At 45.3% G+C, this 22,818-nt stretch overlaps 1 protein-coding gene across 6 annotated transcripts in view; it reads left to right on the forward strand.

Moving 5' to 3' along the window:
* The window catches only part of ACSL6 (acyl-CoA synthetase long chain family member 6), a 57,840-nt gene that overhangs the window by 18,009 nt on the left and 17,013 nt on the right, over positions 1 to 22,818 (forward strand). For all 6 annotated transcript variants that reach the window (XM_031506013.3, XM_021549495.4, XM_021549494.4 and 3 more), the window contains 9 exons: positions 8,874 to 9,094; positions 10,697 to 10,811; positions 11,613 to 11,677; positions 12,082 to 12,183; positions 12,305 to 12,404; positions 13,075 to 13,253; positions 14,056 to 14,088; positions 15,062 to 15,113; positions 20,000 to 20,073. In XM_031506013.3, coding sequence (XP_031361873.1) covers positions 8,874 to 9,094; positions 10,697 to 10,811; positions 11,613 to 11,677; positions 12,082 to 12,183; positions 12,305 to 12,404; positions 13,075 to 13,253; positions 14,056 to 14,088; positions 15,062 to 15,113; positions 20,000 to 20,073 — 941 coding nt within the window. The remainder of the gene's footprint in view (positions 1 to 8,873; positions 9,095 to 10,696; positions 10,812 to 11,612; positions 11,678 to 12,081; positions 12,184 to 12,304; positions 12,405 to 13,074; positions 13,254 to 14,055; positions 14,089 to 15,061; positions 15,114 to 19,999; positions 20,074 to 22,818) is intronic.

The raw sequence follows: 22,818 nt of genomic DNA on the forward strand, positions 1-22,818 counted from the left end.
GAGACTGAAAATGAGCCGGGCAGTGAGCTGAGGAGGGGAGCACATCCCACCTGGGTGCATTGGAGGTAAGTGCCCTTGTGGTCCCTGCACCTCTGCACTGCCCAGCACTGACACTGCTGCAGAGCCTTCAGGTGACTGGGATTCTTAGCTGGACCAGGGCCTCTACAAACAATACTAAGGTTTATTTAATTCAATATTGAAAGCAAGTATCAAAATTTTCCCTGGCAACAAGCCATCCAGCTCTTTGCAAAGCACCTTCACATCTCTGCCAAGACAGCTGTCAGGGGTGCAGCTCCCTTCTCCCTTTCCATTCAGTGCTTCTCTTTGTACTCTGCCCCAGATAACTATTTTTATGCCATTCTTCAAGCTGTTTATTTGCTGCCTAACACAGAGTATTGAGGAATCATATAGTATATGGGACAATCAACCATTAGTGTCAGTAAAAAATAAAAAAAGCCAAAACCCAGCCCAACTAACCTCATTCTTCACAAGAACTGAAGTTGATAATTACTTATGTGTACTTCTGGGAAGGGGGTGCCTTGCAGATGCTCTGTGAGCAGTGTCCAGAACGAAGCCCCAGCCCTAGCAAAAGCAGCCCCACGATGCAGTGTCAGGATCCAGCCCCTTGGGCCAATGCCAGCAGCACATGGCACTTCAGCACGAGCCCAGAAAACATGTGCAGGGTTCACTGCCACCTGCAAGCTTTGCCATAAGGCTGAGTGGCAAATTCTCCTGCTTTAGTCACCTCAATGGGATGCTCCTGTGGACTATGCTGCCTGTGAGCCAGGGAAGCCAACGGGGAGGGATCAGGCTCTGTTTTCCCCAGATGGAACTTTGCAGCCCCTGTGCTGATTTTGGCACACTTGTGTGAGCAGGGTCTAGAGAGCTGAAGAAATCCAGAAAACCTCACAACTTTGGTGGTTTGCTTTTCCTTCTGGCTGGGTTATATTTTAGCTTGAAGGAATGGTCTGAGCACACTTGAGGTGAGCACACAGAAGATACACTGCCATAAGGGGAACAAGAGGAGTATGATGGAGGATGCAAAAATATCCCATGTAGGTTTTCCTATCTGAACTCCATCCTCTGCTATCACAGGCTGAGCTTTTTAGCCTGGTCAATGAAACCTCGTTACTCTGGCTTATGCTGGTGCTGGGTAACCTTTTAGGGATGTTTCAGCAGTTGGAGGAGCTTTTTTGTTACTGTGCCTTGGGGACCTGATAGACTTCAGAGACAGCAGAGTTGTTGAGCTTTCCCCTTTTGCTATGAAATTTAAAATGCTTGCACTGGCTTCCTGATGCTTTGTAATACAGAGGAGTGGCAGATTTGGACCAGATTCCCAGTCATGGTTTTTCCATATGTGTGAGTCATAGTGGCTCTGAGGGCTGCTACACTGCTCTGCTCAGGGGTGCAAAAGCTATTTTTATGTTGGTCCACATGTTTGAACTGTGCTGAGTGGGTGAGGAGGTGTGGGATGGAGGACAGAGCTAGATGTGAGGATTTGGTATCAGTGGATGAAGAGGGACCCAGTGCAGAGAGATGATGGTGGCTTGGTAGTCTGTGCATGGTTCTGAGCAAGGGGCATTTCCAGACAGCTGGGGGCTGGATTTTGCTCTCTGAAAGATCCCAGATGTCTAAAGTAAGATCTCTGCATAGCACTGAATTATTTATTGAATAATTTCTCTTGGCAAGGGACCAATATTCTGTAGATATTTTAGATACTTTGAATACTTCTATTTATGTGTGATTACTGGTCTCTTTCAGGACATTGAGCTCCTTGTTAGCATTTTTCCCTTTTTAGTGGATGCTTGCAAAGATCTTGTGTTTTGCAAATACACTTCCCAGCAGTGCAGAGGCCAGTGCTGCTCCTCTGGTTGCTTGGAGATTCCCATCCTTTGTCTGTGCCCTACCTTTGGGCTTGGGGTTGTCAGGAAGGTGGATGGAAGCTGGAGGGTCAGCAAAGCCCCTGGGTGCTGTGGTCTGCCATGAGCTCTGTCTCCCGGGGAAATGTGGAGCCATGGTCACACGTGGGCTGTTAACACACCAGCTACTTACTTGGAGTTTTTTAAGGAGTGAAATGTTTCTATAATAATGTATATTATATAGTAATGCTAGGGGCACATGGTATTATGCAATTAATGCTGTTAATCAGCAGTCACACAGAGTAGGGGGAAATTCTGCTTTTTATCTATATTTTATATATATGCACATGCACACACAAGCATTTACATCCATGCATGTAGATATATAATGTGTGTAAATACTATGTATAAATGGGACCCAGTACTTTAGGAGCCTTTTGCTGAGACATTTTTTCTATCCTGAGTGAAACTGCCTGTCTTCCAAAAAAAAAAATAATACACCACTGGGCCAAGTTTATACCACAGCCTCAACTACATGCTGCTGCTGAACTGGTCTCTTTCATCCATCCCTGTGCTCTCCCCACTCACTCAGTCACCAGAGGACACAGGAAAGCACTGCTGGCCTCCTTGCCATAAAGTTTATTTGCCTTATTTTCCTACAGATCAAAGGCTTGAGGTGGATGCAAAGCCTTTTTCCATTGTGGCTAACTCTGCCTTGCTGAGTGGGAGGCAGGGGCATGGGGACAGTCCCTGGTGGCGTTGCTGCAGCCCCATGGCTGCCCCAGACCCTGAGTTCGGGGTGCAGTGAACCCCCAGCTGGCTCTGCCAGCACAAAAGCAATTTGAGCTAAAGAGGCTTGGGTACTACTGAAACCCTGGTTTTAATAGTCATGTTGGCAAATGGCCAGTTTCACAGATTGGATGGGTCTGATTCTCAAAGGAAAGGGAGAAGGATATTCCTTGTTAGTAAAAATTTATAGAATATAAAAGTTATAAACTGCTTTTATAACATTTCTTGATTGTGGGGTGCTTCTCTAGCATCTGCTCCCCAAAGAAGTGCCACAGCATCAGAGGCACTGTGTGCTATCCATTGCCTCTCTTATTGTTGCCTGAGCACTGGCATAAATAATCCAAAGAAAGAAATTTTATCTCAAAACCAATTCTTTTTCTTTCCCCTCTTTATTTTTTCCCTTCCCAATTATAACTCATTGAGTAATAGTGGAGCCACAGTCAGTGAGGCCAAATGCCTTGGCTTTGAGTCCTCTATTATTATTTGACCCTGCAAAGAATTGTGTGATCTAAGTAAAACACAGTAATTGTGGTTGTGCACTGGAGAGGCAATTATTTCTCTCAGTGGGTAAAATGAAGCACCTGTAAGAGCTCAGTTTGGTCTGGTTTTTGTTAGGTAGGGGGCATTTTTTCTAATGGAAAATATAATTTTCATGAAAATGTGCTGTCCCAAAAATCCAAGCAGTGATACATCATGTGGAGGCTGTGAGAGATTGGCTTAGAGTGACGTGTCTGAAGGTGAGAGACATTAAATGGAGAAAAGAACTACAGTGAGATAGGCCACTTTAGAGGAGCAAAAGCAGGTATGGTTTCAGAAAGTTTTAAGTAGTATTACCCTTGGTTTGATCAAAAATCCTAGTAATTGCTGAATCCTATGTGTGATGAGCCCTTGCAGAGTACAGAGGGCCCCTGTGCAGGCATCCAAGTACGTGTGGGGGGTCAGGGCTGTGGGGTCACCCCTGCCCAGACTGCTCTGGAGGGATGTAGGACAAGCAGTGAAATATTTTGGGTTCATATCATGTTGTGATCATGCATTTATACCACAACTGTGTGTGGGGCAGAAGCTGTTAGAGATCCTGCAAAACTATGTGAGCCAAGTATTGCTTGTCTCCTGCTTCATTTTGGGGCTGCTGACTGGATTTCCACACAGTGATTCTTTCATAGTTTCAGATACTTCCGGTGTTCCTATTTTCCCCTTTATGTTTATCACACCCTTTACTCTTTCTCAAGCAGTTTGCAAGCTTGCAGATTGCCTGGTTTCCTGTCTCACAGCAGGGAATTGTTCTGTAAGGTTTTCTGTAGCTCTCTGTAATGCCCAACAAATGCATAATGACATTTTCTCTCTGTAATTAACACTGGTTTTGTTCTGCTGTAAAGACTGACATTACCATTTCCATAAACACTATAGTGTAAAAGCATTAAAACAGAATCAATTGACCTGATCTCGAACTAGTTGAAAATAGAAAGGTGGCCAAGTGCCATAAGTTTTCCAAATTTTCATGTTTAAATAAAACAAATGAGAAAAGATCTGCAGGTTTGGATTAAACCTTGTATTGTGTTTGTGGCTGAGGCACAGCCTGTAGTAGTAGATCTCATTAGATCACTTGTTCCCATAAAATCTAGAGAAATGTGAGCCCAGCCTGCTGCAGAGTGGTTGGTGTCCCCTTTCCTCACCTGAGCCCAGCCCCAGCCCACACTGGCTTCAGGATGAGGACTGAAGGCTCATCCAGCTTCTCATCCTCTGTGCCCACACAGGGAAAACTCGTGGAGCTGCAGAGCAGAGGCTGACTTGGCATCACCTCTCTGGTTTTAATTACAGCAGTGATTAGGAATTCACAGCCTGTGGTGAACCAGCAGCTCCCTGGCCAAGCTGGAGAAGGTCAGAACTGCATTTAATGGCCGGGGCTCCTCCCAGGAGCCTACATGGAGTTTGAGGAAAAAGGAAAAATAAGAATGATTATACTCTGCAAGCAATACACAACATCCCCAAATGCCTCTGCCTGCATGGCTGTTACAGCCTCTGTGCATGCTTTCATGAAGATGTTAATTATTGCAACAGCTTCCATTTAAATAAACAAATGGCTTCCAGTGATGCAGTCTGACTAATAACTTTGCATGTCCCTGGGAATGCTGATGCTCCCGTTCCCTTTGGCAAATGAAAACTCTCTTGTAGTGACATAGTCATGATTTGAGTGCCATTTGTGATTTGAATCCCTATTGCAAAGTCCCCCAAGCCCTTTGTTCAGAGCACTAGGCATGTTTTTGTTCTGCACAGGATGGTGAGGGAGAGTGGTTCAAGTTTTGCTGGATGCTTCTTTGTGCAAATCTTCTGTCACTAACCCCATTTCAGAAAAACAACTATAAATCTCAGGATCTGGGCTCTGCAGAACTCAACATGAGAAAAGAGTTCAAAAAGCTGGTAGTGTTTCACTGGCGTGAAATCCCTCTAAATCAGCCCATCTAGATTGAGATGTTTTAGATGCTGTAAATTCTGTTTCCTCAGTGAAATGAGTGAGCAGCCAGTGCCGTAGCCAAGGACACGGATCCATGGTGACTGCTGGCTGACAGGATATTCCAGCTTGCTCTGAGAAGCAGAGGGTCTGCGTGCTCTGAGCCATTGCATGGCACTGGCTCTGCTTTGTAGTTCCCCACTGCAAACAGTTAATTCTCTCAGGTATATTGAAAAGCTGCTTAGTTGGGTTTGGTTTTGTGCTATGAAGTAAAATAGCCTTTTCTAGGGCTTGAACAAAGGGATGGTGATGGGACATTTTGCCCATTTTTCAGGATAAAATGGATCACCCGTCTCTTCCCCACCCCACTGTGAACGCAGTGGGGCAGGAGGATACAGATACCCCAACAGGAGCTGTTCTTCCCAAGCAGGCACTGAAGGAATGGTAGGGAGGATGTGATTGTGTGGCCACACAGGACCAGTAAAATTTTAATTGCATTAGGCATACAACAGCAGCTTGAGGCTGTTCCCACACTGGCTTATGTCACTGAACTCCATTGACTGGAGTTACAGAACCACTTCCAGGAGAAAAAGATGAAAACTAAATCATAAAAAAGAGCAGTTTGTTGTAAAAATGAATAAATAAGCCCTGTTTTGGGGGTGATTGCTGTGAACACAGGCTGGTGGGTGACCTGGAACCCAGTGTTTGTCAGGCTGCAGGAGCCCTGCTCAGACCAGACCCAGGCTGGGAAGTTCCCCTGTGCCAGGCACCCCCAACTCTTACCCATGGTTGTGCTCTCTTGGCACTTCTCCAGCATTTCTTCCTTCCTTCCTCCAAACCACTTTTTTCTGCCCTTCCTTGCATATTTGTTTCTCTTTTCTTTGCCATGGGAATATTTTAGAAATCCGGTGATGTGAAGTGCCATTTGGAATAAATGGAAATGGCAGCGTTTCCATGTGCCACATGAATGGGTGCCATGCTCTGCTTGCTGGCACCCAGGGCTGCTTGCTTGTGGGGAACATGAACTGCAGCAGGCTGGTAAATCCACCTCAGGCAACAGAAATGGGGCCAAGAAGTAGCAGAAATGGGACACAAAGGTAACAGAAATGTAGAGAATGGGTGTGGAGAGCATCCTGCTGCTGATCCCGAGGTGACAGCAGCAGCTGCTGGTTGTGTACTCTGGAGTGCAATGCTGCCTTGCTGATGGGTAGCCCAGCCCAACTGTGCTGGGTTTAAATTGCTATTAGCTATTTTCTTAATTACATGAGAAATGTATTCCCAGAGCATGTGAACCATGAGGTGCTCACCTGCCTGTCTTGACTTGTCAGAGGAGGCTGTGATCCAGGCACCCTGACCCCTCTTTCTGTAGGTATAGGGAGGGGGTGAGGCAGTTCTCTCTGATCATCCCAAACACACCTGGGTCCCCTTCCTGGCCACCATCCCAGGGCAGGTTGGCTGCTCTGAGCAGATCAAGTATGGACTAATCATGAATCACTTTAGGATGCAAAACCAGGATTAACTATTGCGAAAGGCAACTTATGTGAGCTCTGCAGTGCCAAAATTGAATGTGAACAGAAATTGCAGCCCTGACTCTCATGATCCTGCTGTTGATGCTATGAGCTCTAGATGTCCATGGATGTCCTCAACCCAGATGGACGTAAAGGTCTGGTCCTGCTTCTACCCAGGCAAACCCTGCAGCTGTAGCCAAGCATCCCCCCGTGACAGTGCTGTTCTCACAGGCACCTTCCCAGCTTTCCATTTTCAACTTAACTGCACAGATGGATACAAAACAGCATTTTTAGGCTGCTGTTGAGGGAGTAATTCCCAGGATTTCAGTGTAACCAGCAAGCTGGATGGCTGCTTTTGGTGGGACAGGCTGTTTCTGGGAGCAGACAGTCTTAATTGGGACTTGCTGAAATGCTTTTGCACAAATAGGCAATTCATCAGTAAATTAATAGCTCCCTTGTTAAGCTCTCCCAGTTTTTGTAGTAAAAGTGTGTTTGTCAGGCTGCTTTTCATAATCTAGTGTTGAGAAATATTGAGGGGAGAAATCAGTACTCCGTTTCAGTTCATAGAGTCATTTTATCCCAGAATGGTTTGGTTTGAAAGGGACCCTAAAGCTCATCCAGTTCCAACTGCCCTGCCATGACCAGGGATTCCTTACATTATACCAGGCTTCTCCAAGCTCCTGGCCTTGAACACTTCCAGGGATGGGGCATCCACAGCTTCTCTGGGCAACCTGTGCCAGGGCCTCCCCACCCTCACAGTTCATCCTGACATCATTGCAGTAGGATAGTCAGTATTTTATGACATGTGGAGATATCTGAAAAGGTCCTCAAATCTCAGGAGGGTGGTGGATATTTCCCAGTAACATCATCTGGATGTGATTATTGGAGGGGTTTAACCATTCTTGAAGAGGCTGGTTGTGATCCTGGAGGGTTTGCAGTCGGGAGTTCTCTGGGAGCAGAGGTGACTGTGGGGTGTTGGCCAGTGTGATGGAACAGCTGGAGGCCAGAGGGACATTTGGGCCAGAGCTCTCAGGGGTAGATGGATGACCATGAACATGGGCTATGTGTCACTGTCCCCATGCTGCTGCCCTCACCATTTCACAACCTAAAAGTGAGTAAGGTTAATTGTTTGTGATGTTGGTTTTTTTTCTTCTGTAAACTTACCAACCTTTTCCAGAGCTTTGTGCAAGGGGTGCCCCTGTCTTCGCCACCTGGCCTGTGCCAGCCCCAATGCTCATTTGACTCAAACACAGGAGAAGGCTACTAGAGGATAGTCCTGACCCTCAGGACTTCAGGGCAGTGCAGTCCAGACAGTGTTCCCAGGTGGAAGAAAGCAGGTTTGTGTTAGTGGTGCTGTTGTGTGGGAAGTCCAGGCATCCTCATCGAAGTGAAGCCAGGTAGCTCCACAAGCTGGAGCAAGGCCAGAGGGCAAGCGGGAAGGGGCTGCCTGGGCTCATGTGGCTGAAAAACTTTTTTAAGACCTTGGCTCTTGTAAAGTCATAAATAGAGCTGTGGGAAACCTGAGCTGTTTGGATTCCCCCTGGGCAGCAACTGCTTGGCTTATCCTCAGAGGGCTGGCCAATACTGGGGACTCCTCAGTGAGGAGTTGATACGGGGCTGTCATTGTAAACAGGAGTTATTTAAAATGTTCCTTGTGTGCTCAACACCCAAACACAAGTCCCCTGAGGACTGCCTGACCCCTCACCCTGGAGCAGTGAGCCTCCTGCTTGGCTCCTTCTCTCTGGTGGCTGTTTCTGTTTGTGCAAATGGGAAAAGCAAGGCAAACTGCTGCGTCAGAGTCTAGATCGATGCCCAGTCACGGCGTGACCTTGCCTTTCCCAGGAGCAGCTGTCACTCTGTGAGCCCAGCACAACTCTGTGCAGTCCTCCTCAGGGAAGGCAGAGAAAGGTCCTGGCAGCCCCTGAGGGGTCATATCTGGATCCTAGAGCTTATCCCAGCATCTCTCACTCCAGATAACTGCAGCTGCATCACCTCCTCTACATTGGTACTCAGCTGTCCTTAGGGAGTGAGCTGTTTGTTCCTGCTCACCCTGCTACAGATGCTTCCTCCTTTCTTCTGTCTCTTCCATAGATGCTGTTTTTCTCAGTTAGGGTGGCCACTGGCAGGCAGCCCCTGGCTCAGCAGAGCAGGGTGTCTGTGATGGCTGATGAGGCAAAGCATGTTCTCCTCTGCCCAGAGCCCCGTGCTGCCTCTGCCCACCCGCCGCCTGACCTCACCCGACCTGACCCATCCTTCTGGCTCTTGCAGAGTTTGCAGTTTCGCTGGTGGAGAAGATGCAGGCTCAGGAAATCCTGCGGAGCCTGCGGCTCCCCGAGTTTGATGACCTCAGCCAGTTCTTCCGCAACCTGCCGGCCACGGCGCTGGTGGGCATCGGTGCCTTCGCGGCTGTGGTCGCCTACTGGTTTGCCAGCCGGCCCAGGGCCGTGAAGCCGCCCTGTGACCTGCGCATGCAGTCGGAAGAAGTCGAGGTGAGGGCAACCCCAGCTGGCTTTCCCCAGGTTCTGCATGCCTGGAAGTCACAGAACGGATTGGGTTGCAAGGGACCTTAAAGAGGATCTCATTCCAACCTCCTGCCGCGGGCACTAGAGCAGGCTGTTCCAAGCCCCATCCAGCCTGGCCTTTAACACTTGCAGGGACAGGACAGCCACAGCTTCTCTGGGCAACCTGTGCCAGGGCCTCACCATCCTCAAAGGAGAGAATTTATTTCTAGCATCTAATTTAAACCCACTTTATTTCAGTGTGAAGCCACTACCTCTTGTTCTGTCACTGTGTGCCCTTGTAAAAAGTCCCTTTCCAGCTCTCTTGTAGGCCCCTTTCATTAAGGTCTCCCAGGAGCCTTCTCCAGGCTCAACAACCCCAACTCTCACAGCATTTCCTCATAGGGTAGGTGTCCATCCATCTAATCACTTTCATGGCCTCCTCTGGACTTATTTCTACAGATCTATGTCCACAGGGGATACCAGGAAGGCTTTTTTGTTGTTGTTTTGGTAGTTCCCCAACCTCATCCTAAAATCAACCATCTAATTCACTGTGCTAGGGATCACTTCACCCCTTAATTCACCTTTTTCTGTAAACTAAAAAACTAGAATACAGCATGTTGTTCTCTTAGATTTTCAGTAAAATTTTGGTCTTAGCTTTGCTCAACCATCCATGGCCAAAAATTAGAGGCACTGCCATTGCATGGGAGAAACAACTGAAAGGCAACAGCTAATGAGACCAATCACCTGGCACTCTTCATGTCTGCCCATTGGTGAGTTTGGTGCTGCAAACTTGGTAATAGTGAGAAAAATTAAACCTGAATCCATGCTTAGAGGCTGAGGAGTTACAAATTGTTATCCTTGCAAAAGGCTTTAATAATGTGGCTCTGTTTTAAAGAAATAAATATTTCTGAATATTGTCTCTGCTTATTTTAATATCTGAAAGTGGGATGAGAATTTTTAAGCCTTTTGTGATGTTCCCTCTAAGATGTCATTGTCTTTTCAATTACAACAGCTTTTTAAAAGGCTGGGAGGAATTTACATTTTTCAAGATAGTTTTTCCCTGTGGTTAGGGCTTTAGTTAGACTTTTTTTCTGGCTCCCAGTGCAGTCCTGTTTTGGTCATTCTCACCATGGTTGCCCACTGCTATAACACCGCTGGCAAGCTCATGGCACTGGGCGCTGGCGTCCACCTTAGTCTGTCCTTGATGTTGGGCCTGGATGGCCCTGTGGAAGTGCTCATGGTGCTAGTCCTGGAGACCTGTGGAGCTCAGAGCAGTTGCTTCCCCCAGCTCATCCCCACTCCATTACTTCCAGATCCATAATTCCTTATTACATTCCCTAGGGAAATATCAGTGATCTCAGTGACAATGAGCTGGGTCAAGTGTTCCTCTGTGACCAGAGGGCTCTCTGTCCCTGAGGTGCTGAGGTCAGTGTCCCCCCTCTCACATCCTCTGGGTCTTGGGGCAGGCAGTGATCACAGAGGTCTTGCTGGCATTTGAGGAGCATGCTGCTCTATGGGGGGTTTCCCCAGCTCCCACCCCTTGAGCAGTGCTGGTGGCTGTGTCATCTCGTGTCACCTCATCTCCCACAGGGCCTGGCTGGGGCACGCCGCTCAGTGATCGGGGACAGCCCACAGCTGCTGACGCACTACTACGATGATGCCAGGACCATGTACGAGGTCTTCAGGAGGGGATTCAGCATCTCTGGTGAGAGCACAGTGGTGAGGAGGTCTAGGACCAGAAGCTGGGAGAGGTGGGGACCAGGCCATGCAGGTGTTCTTACCACATGGTCAACGGCATCGTCACAGAGCCCTCACACTTGAGAGACATCACTTCCCACTCCAAAAAGCCATGATGGCCCTTCTCTGCTCTACCATAACTATTTCCATGTCTGCTGTTCACGGTGTCCTGCCTCATTGGATGCAACAATGTCATGGTCAGATTATTATTTTTGGTACCATAAAAAACCCCAGTAGATCTGCACATATTCTGCCCCACAAGACAGGGGTAAATGAAGGACTCGGTAGTTGTATGGAGGAATGGATTCCTGAAAGTAGGTACCATTAAAAATTATTCAAAATTTTCAAATTTTCATCTGGTCATGCACTGCTGTGTGTTGTTTTACCTTCCTCCAGAGCAGGCTGGGATAAACATAGTAGTTTTCACGTTTTTAAATCAAGAGGCAGCGCAAGTAGTGGGAGCTGGTGTTTGGGATGGGTGCCCTTATCAGACACTAATGATTATGTGACCTTTGGAGAAGTGTCATTTAATGAGGCTGTTTGGGGCAAACTGCTCCTGTCAGTGGGGAGGACTGAAGCCTTTTTGGGGAATCCCAGCAGCTCTTCTCCCATCAGATGCACTTGTGTGGATAATTTGCTGGAGATCGCTGTGAAAACCAACCCATTTACTATGGATTTACTCCTGGAGAGCTCCCCCACATTGTAGCCCCATGTGTGAACTTCTGGCACTGCCTCCCCATAACTCATCATCTCTTTTTGTGTCTTTCAGAGAATGGCCCCTGCCTGGGGTTCAGGAAGCCCAAGCAGCCCTACCAGTGGCTGTCCTACAAGGAGGTGAGCTGGGTGTGACACCCTCTATGCATCCTCTTCCCCTGCCCAACACAAGAAGGGGTGTTGGGGTGCCTGCACATTAGACCAGGGGGTTGCTCATGCACTGTGTGATGCTTCCTCGTGTCCCCACCCTGGCACATCCAGGTGTTGCATGGGTGTGTCAGCTTTCAGGAGCTGGCTCCATGCCATGAGCCCACTCCTGAAAGCAGCACTGAGGCACTCTAGAGCCATGGGGCATCACCGACCTCATCAACTGCTAGTCAGCTAATGATGGTTCACGGTAACATAAAAATTGGACTTTTAGATAGGAAATACAATCATTTGAGAGCCTCCCTGTAAGTCTTTGCTTAATTTGGTGTTGTTTATATTCCTCTTTTTTAATGTATATTTTCCTCTCCAAATTCCAGGTGGCTGAAAGAGCAGAAGCTCTGGGTTCAGGCCTTTTGCAGCAGGGCTGCAAGCCATCCACAAAGCAGTTCATTGGTGTCTTCGCTCAAAACCGCCCAGAGGTGAGATTTTATGTCCAACTTGGTATTGTATTAATAATGTTCCTGACCTGTCAGCTTGTTCTCAAGTTATATCTGCTCTCATGGCCCCTTCTTACCTTTGTGCTTCCATGTTCTCCTTCAGTGGATCATCTCTGAGCTGGCTTGCTACACCTATTCCATGGTGGTGGTTCCCCTGTATGACACCTTAGGTCCTGGAGCCATTCGGTACATTGTCAACACAGGTAAAATCAAAACTGATGTGATCTCAGTTTTGTTGCTCAGAATGGCTCATTTTCTGCTTCTAACAGACAGATGATCATAGAATCCTAGAATGGTTTGGGTTGGAAGGGACCTTAGATCTCATGTGGTTCCAACTCCTCTTCGTTGGCAGGGGCACATTACATCAGGTTGCTCCAAGCCTCATCCAGCCTAGCCATGAACACTTCCAGGGATGAGGCATTGTGATTATACTTGTTGAGTGTCTTGAATTCACTTAGAGAGGTTCCTGAGAAGCCGTGTGTCCCTGTGCTGCCTCTGTTGCATTTTCCACATGCCCAGTTGTGCATAGCCATGGATAAGGGCTGCTCTGGATGTGGGAAGTACTCTATGGCTGCTCACTCCTGTGTTGCTTGATATTTTGCCTCCTAGATTTTTTAATGCATGTAGGGACCAATTTTGATATTTTGAACTGACTCTCAGAATAATCTTAAATGAGAACTACAGCTTTGAAATTGACTTAGGTTAGCTAAGATTGAGTTTTTTTCCTCATTTTTCAAGAGAAACGTGTTGTATGCTGGGATTTCTGGTGTAGCCTGGAGTGACTGTCAGAACTGATATAGGGTTAGCTAAGAGCCAGACTTGCATTAAAGAAGATTTACTGCAAACAGCTTGTTTGGCTGTTTTTTTTTGCAGCTGACATTTCCACGGTCATTTGTGACAAGCCTGAAAAAGCCAGGATACTCCTTGACCATGTGGAGAGGAGAGAAACACCAGGCCTGAGGTCAATCATCCTGATGGACTCATTTGAGAAGGAGCTGGCAGAGAGAGGGAAGCGCTGTGGGGTTCGCATCCAGACCATGCAGGAGGTGGAGGTCAGTTTGCTCTCTCTCCCCTTTTACTATTTTTTGTATTATTTGTAAAAAGACAGTACAATGTACAGGGACTTATGAATTGTGTGCCAGGCTCAGTGGAGAGCACAAAATAGCAGCTTGTGGCTGGTAATACTGATGTTTGGTGCACTTGCCTCTTGGTGTTATTCTTTGTTGATAGCAAACATTTCAATTCTTTATCCTCAAATACTCTATCAGCTGCTATTTAAGCATGGGAAGGGGGTTGTTATTTGAGACACTGTCCTACAATGTTACTGATAAGTAAATTTTACAAAAGGAAGGCCTTGTAAAATCATGGCTGTTTGGCTAAACAGAATAGAAAGAGACTCAGCTGAATTAGGAGTATGAAAACGAGTTATATAACCATTGTGTGTTCACATCGTGGTGTATGGTGGTTGGTTGAATTATGTTTGTTATGCTTTAAGACTATGTAACTGATAATGGACTAATTGCTTTAAAAGACCTGGTTTTTGCAATAAAGCAGCTCTCCTTTGCACCTGCCTGGGGACTCTGAGTCACTATGAACCCTCACCCACATTACAGCCTCACACTTGTTTGAAACACCCTGGATGCAGCTCAACCAACCTAAACACTACTTGAAATCCAAGGAAGGCACTGCAGTTAAGGCAATAAACTCTGGATAATGAAGATGACCTCAGTGTCAGCTAGGAATTTTGTCTGCTTTAGCTCACACTCTCCCTTAGTAGTTTGCAGATTATTATCAAATGTGTTACACTGCAGGAATTAAGGAGGAAATCACTTCTGTTACTTTCATTTCTTCCAGGACTGTGGCCGTGAGAATCGACATGTGCCTGTGGTGAGTGTTGCTTTGTTGCTTTTCCCACTTACAGCAGCAGCAGAAGGCACCTTAAAGCTCATCTCATTCCACCCCCCTGCCATGGGCAGGGACACCTTCCATGGCTGCTTGGCTGCTCCAAGTCCTGTCCAATCTGCCCTTGGACATTTCAGGAATGGGACAGCCACAGCTTCCCTGGGCAACCTGTGCCAGGGCTTCACCACCCCCATAGGGAACAATGTGCAGTATTTGCTTTATTCTTTATTCCCTCTACCTGGAACACTTAATTGAGATAGCTCATCCTGCTATGAATGTGTTTATGGGACAGTAATTAAATGCCATTGTTAAGCGACCCTAATTCCACTACCTTACTCTGGTGGCACTGGGGAATGTCTCTGTACCCTTCACTTTCTGCTGGGCTTCCTATAGTTCAGAAACACTACTTGGCAGTATTTATAGGGGGTATTTTGGGAAAATTGCTTTGATATCTTTCACTGGCTGCTCATATTCATACAAAACTCTTAAAAGCAGCTCCTGATATTCAAGCTGTTTATTTAATCATTCATGATCCAAAATAGTGCACGTATGGGGTGGTGCAGAGAAACAGATATGCTGCAGGAAATGGTAACAATCAGCAGCTTTGGAATCTTGTCCCCTGTTGGGGAGTTCTTTCCAGAACTGACCTGGAAATTGATGAATTATCACAAGTTGTCCTACATGTCTACAGATACAGGTGGTGGCTTGGAAAATACTAACTGTGAGGCACACTAAAGCACGGCCTTAGTGCAACTGGAGCACAGCATAAAGAGAGGAATAGAGTCTGCATCAGCTGAAGAAACCTGGTTATATATGCTGAGGAGAATGATGGCTTTTTATGTCAGAGCAAAAACATAATTGGTTTGATCTTTAGGTTTCTAAAATGTCAACAGTCTCTGCCACTGCCATGTCTGCACTTGACTGATGTGATTTTCTTAATCTCCTTTTGTATTTCTAGCCTCCTCGACCAGAAGATCTGTCAATTGTCTGTTTTACTAGTGGCACTACAGGTAAAAGAGGCATTTTAATCTAGAAATGTTAGAATATCTTATGAAATTAATTATTAATCTGACCTGAATACACACAAACTTGCTGCTATACTGATATGGCAATGATATTTCTAAGCATTTTTAATATTTAAGAATATATAGGTTTATATACTTCTGTAGATTGCAAATTAAAAATAACAATATATTTATTTTTAAATTGAATTCTCTGATATACACTTTGCCAGTATGATTTTTCAGTTGTCTGAAAATCCACCCATATGTCTGCTTCCCATTTTGTTGTGTAGTTGTGAAACACTTAGTTGATTGGTATTTATCTTTTGCAAAGGTGTTTTTAAAAAAACCCCAAAACTTAAAATGTGGTTCCACAGCTTTCCATTCTCTGTATCCTAAGCACATTGATGTCTCCAGCCTCACCAAGGTCCTTGTCACCTCCATTTCCTCCTCTTGTGTGTTGCTCATGACACCAAGTGCTGTGGAGGTTTGGGATGAGCCTGGGCAGCCCATGGTGCTGGTACTCGTGTGCTGCTGGCCTGTTTTTCTTGGAAAGAAAAACAGCATCATTTTCCTGCCTGTTCTTAGGAGAGGCAGTTCTTTCTCCTCTCTCCAGACCCTGGTCTTCATCAGCTTGCAGGAATTTCCTACTCTTGAGAACTCAGCCTCTGTAACATCTCCCTGGAAGCTGTATAGGCAGATGCACAAGGCATCACTGCTTGGGACACTGCTTTTACACGTTCCTGCAGAGAAGGTCCATGCTCCAGGCACTGCTGGAGCAGCTCTTCCAGATCCACTTGTGCTGTTGGGATTGCCTAATGCTTGGTCCTATGCCAAAACATCCTCAGTTTGGTCTCAGCAGAGGATGCTGAGAGCTGCCGGTGCTCCTCAGATGGCGGGTCAGGCTGAGCACGAGGGAACACCTTCATCCTCCACCTCCCAGAAAAGACTGGTGCTTCAGACCAGGTAGGCAACTGCTTTATCAACTCCAAGTACAAGCTCAAGATGTATTAAAAGGGTTTGTGTATTTTACCTTCATGTATGGTCCTTAGTTTTGAGATCTGCACTTCAGAGTGCCCAGGGCAGAGCACTGAGGGAAAGGAGCCTGTGACTGCTCTGTTCCAGCACTGGGAATTCCTAAATGGGAAAGATAGAATTCAGTGCTGGGCATGAACATCACAGCCATGTACAGAGTGAGTGCAAAGTGGCTGGGCACAAATGGGAGCAGTAGGAAATGGAAGGAGCCATGCCATAGATACAGCAGTGCACAGTGTGTTTCTGTGCATGTTCAAGTGCTGAGTAATTATTTTTCAAGTCACATTATTGTTGATATTTTTATTTCTAAATAAGAAATTCTGCATAGAGAAGGTTTCTTTTGATTTTTTTTTTTTAATTTGCAGATGTAATCATGGGCCAGTTTCCGATTTTGTGCTTTTCTTAGAAACATGCTCAGTTACAGAAATAGGACAACCAGCAAGTTCATTTCCCTTCTCCCATTCAAATCAGAGATTTCCAATTTTGTAATTCATCTCAAACTGAACCCTCTCATAACAACACTTTGTGATGCATGAGCCCATCCTCTGCTGCTGCAGGACTTTGCACATCATTCTCTGCCTTTTCCAGAGGTTGCATCAACACTCTGGTCTGTTTTCTACATTGTGCTTTGATGTAAGAATTTTATATAGCCCATGTAATTTTTAGTGACTAAATTTAGAATTTTCTTCCAAAGGATACATTCTCTATGGTTTTTCTAATTCCAAAGGGCTTTAAGTATTTTTTAATGGTGTGAAAAAAATCTCTGCTGGAGAATTTGTTACCTGAAAATTGTAAAATTGGAAAGAATTCCCCAGGAGCAGACTTTAACACTTGTTTTTCTTTGATAGGACCAGATGCCCCAATGCCTTCTCAGGGATAAAAGAGAGGCTGAGGTTACTGATCTTGGATGACAAGACCAACTTCCATGGCTGTGCCAAGAAGTCATCAGCACTTGGAAATGGGCCAAAGGCACATAGATAACAAGAAACAATTTTTCATGTTAGCTACTCCAGAGAAATCAACTGTTATTTCCTCAAGGATCCACTAATCCAGGTGGATAAAAATTGCTTCCCAGTGGTTTCTCCAGCCTGGCAGTGCATGTTCCTTTTTGCCAGAGCTCCCCAGGGGAGGAAAGTGCTTGCATCCCAGAACGCTGATGGATCACACCATCAAATTAGTGCTGGAGCACTTAAAAAACCCTTTTGGCAATGTGGAAAATATTCTCTATTCTTTTAAAGGTTCTACTATTGCTTATAAGAGCTATCAAACAAGCCTGGCACAAGATAAGGAGGACTTGACATTCCTGGATTATTAATGGATTGCAAGGTATTAATTCTGTAACAGGACACTCACTGGGCTGTCTTTGTAAGGAAATTCAAACAAGAACAGTGTTACAGAAAAAATGGCATTGATTTTTTAAATAGAAAAGCCACATCCCTGCCAACTCTCTTCTCTCCAAGTTGTAATTCTGGGAAAGGGTTCATAGAAAGGGGCACTTATTTTTGCTAGGTTAATTCTTAGAACTACTAAGGAAGGTTAAAGCTTACAGGAGTCCCCCAACCCAAAAAGCTGCAGCTGTCCCATAACAGCATGGTTTGTTCTGGATTTCTCCTGATGAAGGCTCTCCTGGCTCCAGCACTGCTGCTCTGCTTAGACACCATTATCACTGCAGCCTGTCCAGGATGTTGAGCCTGTGAGAAGAGGGATGCAGAGGAAGGAGTCAGGATGTTAACACTGCTTCCAGGCATGGCAGAGATACTGGATCTGCACTCAAGTCAGAGGTGGAGTGAGTAAATGAATCAGACATCTGAGAAATCTCATAGAATTGTGGAATAATTTGGCTTGGATGAGACCTTTAAAGCATGTCCATTTCCAATTCCCAGCCATAACAAGAGACAATTTTACCTACACCTGTTTGCTCCATGCCCCACCCAGCCTGGCACTGAACACTTCAAATCCTGCAAAAAACATCTGAAGAATTTTGTCAAGATGTAGGGATCAGATGTGTACCAGAGGGCACAGTTCTGAGTTTCCAGAGCAGTACTGAGCACATCCTCTCCACTGGTGCCTGAGCCACGCGACGCTGCAGGGGCACAGCTGCTTCTAGAACTGCAGGGGCTGAGCACCTGTGTTTGGCTGGACACCTCAATAACACAAATGGTTTTTGACTTGTGGTGTATATTGCACAACTGACACCTGTTCATGGACTTTTCTTGGAGCCTGGATCCATGTGTGCACCTGGCTGCGAAAATAACCTGCCAGGCTGATTTGGCATCTGTGAGCCTGCTGGTTCAACACGTTAGCATGGGAGCAAAGCTGTCAGCTTCACCCCTGAGCTTCAGATGGGACCAAACCAGCCTCCTGTGCACCATCTTCATCTGCAAGTGTTTGGGACTGAATTACTCAAGGCACTTGGAGCAGCAAATCGGGATTTCCAGTATAATATATTGTGTTAAAAATATCCTGCTCTACTGCAATAAATGCATGCAACAATTGCTACTGCTGTTTGTGCCTGCCTTTAATTATTTGGGAGGTTGAGTAGGAGTGATAGTGGTGGTGCTGGCAGGGCAAAGGGCTCAGTGCTGAGTGTGCCCATGTCCGTGCCCATGCCCACACTGGAGGGCTGCTAGCAACACAGCCCTCAAACTGTTCTGAAATGAGAGGATTAAGCATACTTTTCTGTGCTGAAACATATTCACAAAGCACCACAGTCTCTTCTTAATCTGAGGAAGGCAGAATGAAATTCTGGCTGGTTTACCATTCTGTTACATTAACTGAAGGAGCTTTGTCAGGCTGCTCATGCCCAGTGTACTGGGGACACACTGGGCACCTGCAGGCAAAGCTCTCCTGATCTGCCCTCACACAGAGCAGCAGGAACTACGTGGCAGTGGTGTGATCGAATTAAAACAATCTGCTTAAAAACATGTTGGAGAGAAAGAGGCTGGCCCCATAATCTTTATTTGAGCTGAGCTACACCTTATTTTCACAAGTAAAACCTTGGAGGGTGATGAAAAGGGACAGTGCTGTGACAGGAGGATGTGCAGAGCCCTCCATGCCACTTTTTTGGTAACATGGAGGTTCCAGCCTGTGTCTTTGCTGCTTAATAAACACTCTGTTTTTGTGTCCAAAAGATAGGAAATGCAAGTGGTCAGCTGACCATTGTGTAAAAGGAGTGTAAAAAGGCAAATGTTGATGGTGCTGAGGTGCCTGCTGTTGGTGGATGAAATGCTGCAGGGGCAGTGCCCAGCTCTGTAACACAACACAGGGACTTTGCTGGCTCCCTAATGGGTTTAGAGCTGTCTTCAAGACATCTCTGCTGCTGATACTATTCATTCGTTCATACTTCCCTTGATTGTAGGCTCAAAGGGTCTTCTTGTAGCCTAATCTTTATCTGCACTGCTCCCTGCATTTCTCATGTTATCCAGAGTACAGACAAAGTAGGAGTATAACAGCCTTTGAAACAGTGTCTCTTGGTGTTCCAGATCATTCTTAGTCAAAATTTAGATGAAATAAATCCTCCCAAGAGAGGCTGGAACAGCCAGCCAAATCTGATGGCTGTGCTCATTGAGTGGCTCCATCTGAGCACCATCAGAAATTTGCACTTGGGCTATTTCTGCTGGAACCTGTTTTCCAGAGTCTCCAAGAGAAATATTTCTGTTTGCAGTATCATTTTATTAAGTTTTGAGTACTGCAGGTTTTTTTGGTGCATATTAGAGCACAGAAATGATGGTGTAAATGACATGTTTTAAAATTGAAGAAGAAAACATATTTTAACCTTTTATTGTTTCGGGGTTTTTTGTTAAGTTTCTGAAAGTTACCTTCTGGTTTATCTTTTAAAATCCCTCTCTGTTTCCTTTCAGGAAATCCCAAAGGTGCTATGCTGACCCATGGAAACGTGGTGGCGGATTTTTCAGGCTTTTTGAAAGTGACAGAGGTGATTACCCTGAGCTAGAAAATATTGCCATATGCAGAGTGTGTGGGTTAAGCTGTGGCCCTGCATGGGCTGGAAGTATGCACTTGCAGATAAAAATGACATTTTTCCTGCTCAGAGGGCCAAATCCATGGGAATGGAGCAAGGCTGAATCTACAGTACTGGAGGGCAGTAAATCCTCTTTCCAGCCCTGCCTCCCAGCCTCTGTAGGGCACTAAAGGCTTCTGAGAAACAATGCTGACTTCTGCAAATCAGTTCATTAACTCTTTTTGAAGAATTAGGGGAGCACACAAGCCCTGTACAGTTGCAACTGGTGCTTGAAGAGGAGTTCGAGCTCCTCTTGTGCTCTTTGTGTCCCATTGTGCCCAAAAATGTCACCATTTATTTGAAACCTCTCTGCATACAACGTGTGTATGTATAAATATATAAATATAAGAACATCCATTATTTATTACCAGAATGGTTAATGGTTAATGCGAGGTTAATTTAACTGATATTCCAGAATATCTCAGGTTTTGTTATATATATTTCTAATAGAGCATAACAGAGTGCTGGTCAAGTATCTTTATAATATGTTTCATACAACATGTAAACTCATGTTTAGAAACAATATAGGAAGCAAAGTCAGTTGACCATGACATAGTAATGATTTTATGCATCTTATATAAAACAAATCTAAATAATCTATTTTCTTCTAGTGAGCAGGCAATTCTATAAAGTAGTTACATGCACATAGGATGGACAATTGGTTACCTCATACCCCTTACTGGTCTTATTGTTGATGTTGAAATTACTGCAGTTTTATTACATTAATCCTGGAATTTTTTGAGATTTCCGGACCTCTGGTGTAAAGAAATTGAGTCATGTGATGTAAGAAATCCCACTGAACCCACATGTTCCAATGTTTGCAGGACTGAGCCTCCAAAGTGTGCAGGACAAAATGCCACTGAGGGCTCCTCAGCATGGAGCTGTCCGTGGCTTCAGTGGCAGCAAGAGGCACAAAGGAAAGCTGAGGCGTGGAGAGGCCTGAGCTTCTAAGGGCAGGAATTTATTTTGGAAGAGCTCTAATTTAGAGCTGAGGGAACTTGGCATCTTCCAGAAATGGTCCATAAAAATGGATCTAGTGTTTGCTGATGGAGTGGGACTCTGATCAATCTCAAAGATATCAGATTGAGACCCAAGTCTAGTGTGATTGTAAATTTGCTATCTCCAGTCACCAGAGTATTGCTGGCAGGGGGTAAATGCCTGTAGCTGATCCACAAGATTTGGGTAATGTCTGATGCAGTAATGAAATAGAGTAAAGTGTGAAACACTTGAAAGTAGTATAAATTAAAGAAATAAAATGAGAAGTTCTGTGGGTTTGTTGTTTACAAGTTCTTGTGGCAGTTTTGCTTAGTTCAGTGATTTTTACAAACCGAACATATTTTAAGTGAGTCCAGAGCTTTATTATAAGGTTGTTCTCAAATACCAAGAAGCTGTTTATATTTTTATATTTAACTGGACAAATGTGCCAACTGTGAAATGCTATTCAATGGCATAATTTTGGTCTGATTTAAAACCAGATTATTTTGTCTGGACTCTTATAGCAGTAATAAAAAAACCCTGGTTGATATTGAAGGTTTTGCATTACTGTGCTTGCAGAAAATGAAGCCAAATTGAAATAAAGTATAAATAGATCTGCAAGCTCTAATGGCTTCATTCAGACTGACAGACACAATAATATGAAATGGGATGCTGAGAACACCATATAGTTAATGATATTTGACTTTGGTAGGTGATGGTCTAGAGGCCATACCCAAATCTGACCAGCACAGATTTAACTTCAAGAAAATATCCCCTGAGGGATGAACTCCTGTGTCTGCCTCCACTGTATCCCAGGTCATGGGCTATTGATTCCTTCTGAGCAGTGAAGGTGCAAGAGGGTATAAACTGTTAATACTGTGAGCTGATAGATTTTTATACCTATTTTCCACTAACCACTGGCCTTGATGCAAATTATTGGGTAGTCAACCATTCAGTTTTTCTAATCCATAATATTACAGCTAGCTGTACCCTAGGAAATGAAGGTATAAAGGTTATTTTCTTTTGGAGAATGGGTTAGGTAAGGCTCTTGGGGCCTTTGTTTATTCCAGCCTTCAAGAGAGTTAAAAACTTGGCAAAATCAAGACTTTGCCATTTTTCTTCCCCTCTTCCCTTCTTTCCCCTGTCTGTGGGACAGTCATAATGCCCTTAAAATCACATTTTAATCACTTAAAATGATGAGAAACACTAACAGAAGTAATTAGTTCTTGAAGCCTAAGATTAAATCATTAGTTTTCCAACACTTTGATTCAAATCAATGATTAACCGAAGGAAAAGGGAAAAAATGGCTAATATTGACTCTAGTAACACTGTGTTTCTTGACTGGGCTGTATGCAATGTGGGAAAGTGCTGCTCCTGCAGAGCCCTGCTGGTGTCCAGGGGGCTCCTGCAGGTTAGCACTGGGATCCTGGGGGCTCCCACAGGTTTGGCCCAGGATCCTGCTGTCTGCACACAGCTGAGAGCACAGAACAGGGTCTCGGCACCTCCTGGTAGAAAGCAGTGAATAAAAATGGGATTCTCCGTCAGGGTGAGCCTCCATTCCCAGCGTGAGCTGCGCGGGTGCAATCTGCCTTCTGCCAAGGAGAGCGCTCTCCATTGCCCTGTGCGTACATCTCCGTGCTCTCTACTCCTCTGCTAACTGAGCTCCATGATGCTGTGGCTTTAACG

The sequence above is a fragment of the Lonchura striata genome, chromosome 13 (genome assembly GCF_050655825.1).
Source record: "Lonchura striata isolate lonStrDom1 chromosome 13, ASM5065582v1, whole genome shotgun sequence".
Classification (NCBI taxonomy): Eukaryota; Metazoa; Chordata; class Aves; order Passeriformes; family Estrildidae; genus Lonchura; species Lonchura striata.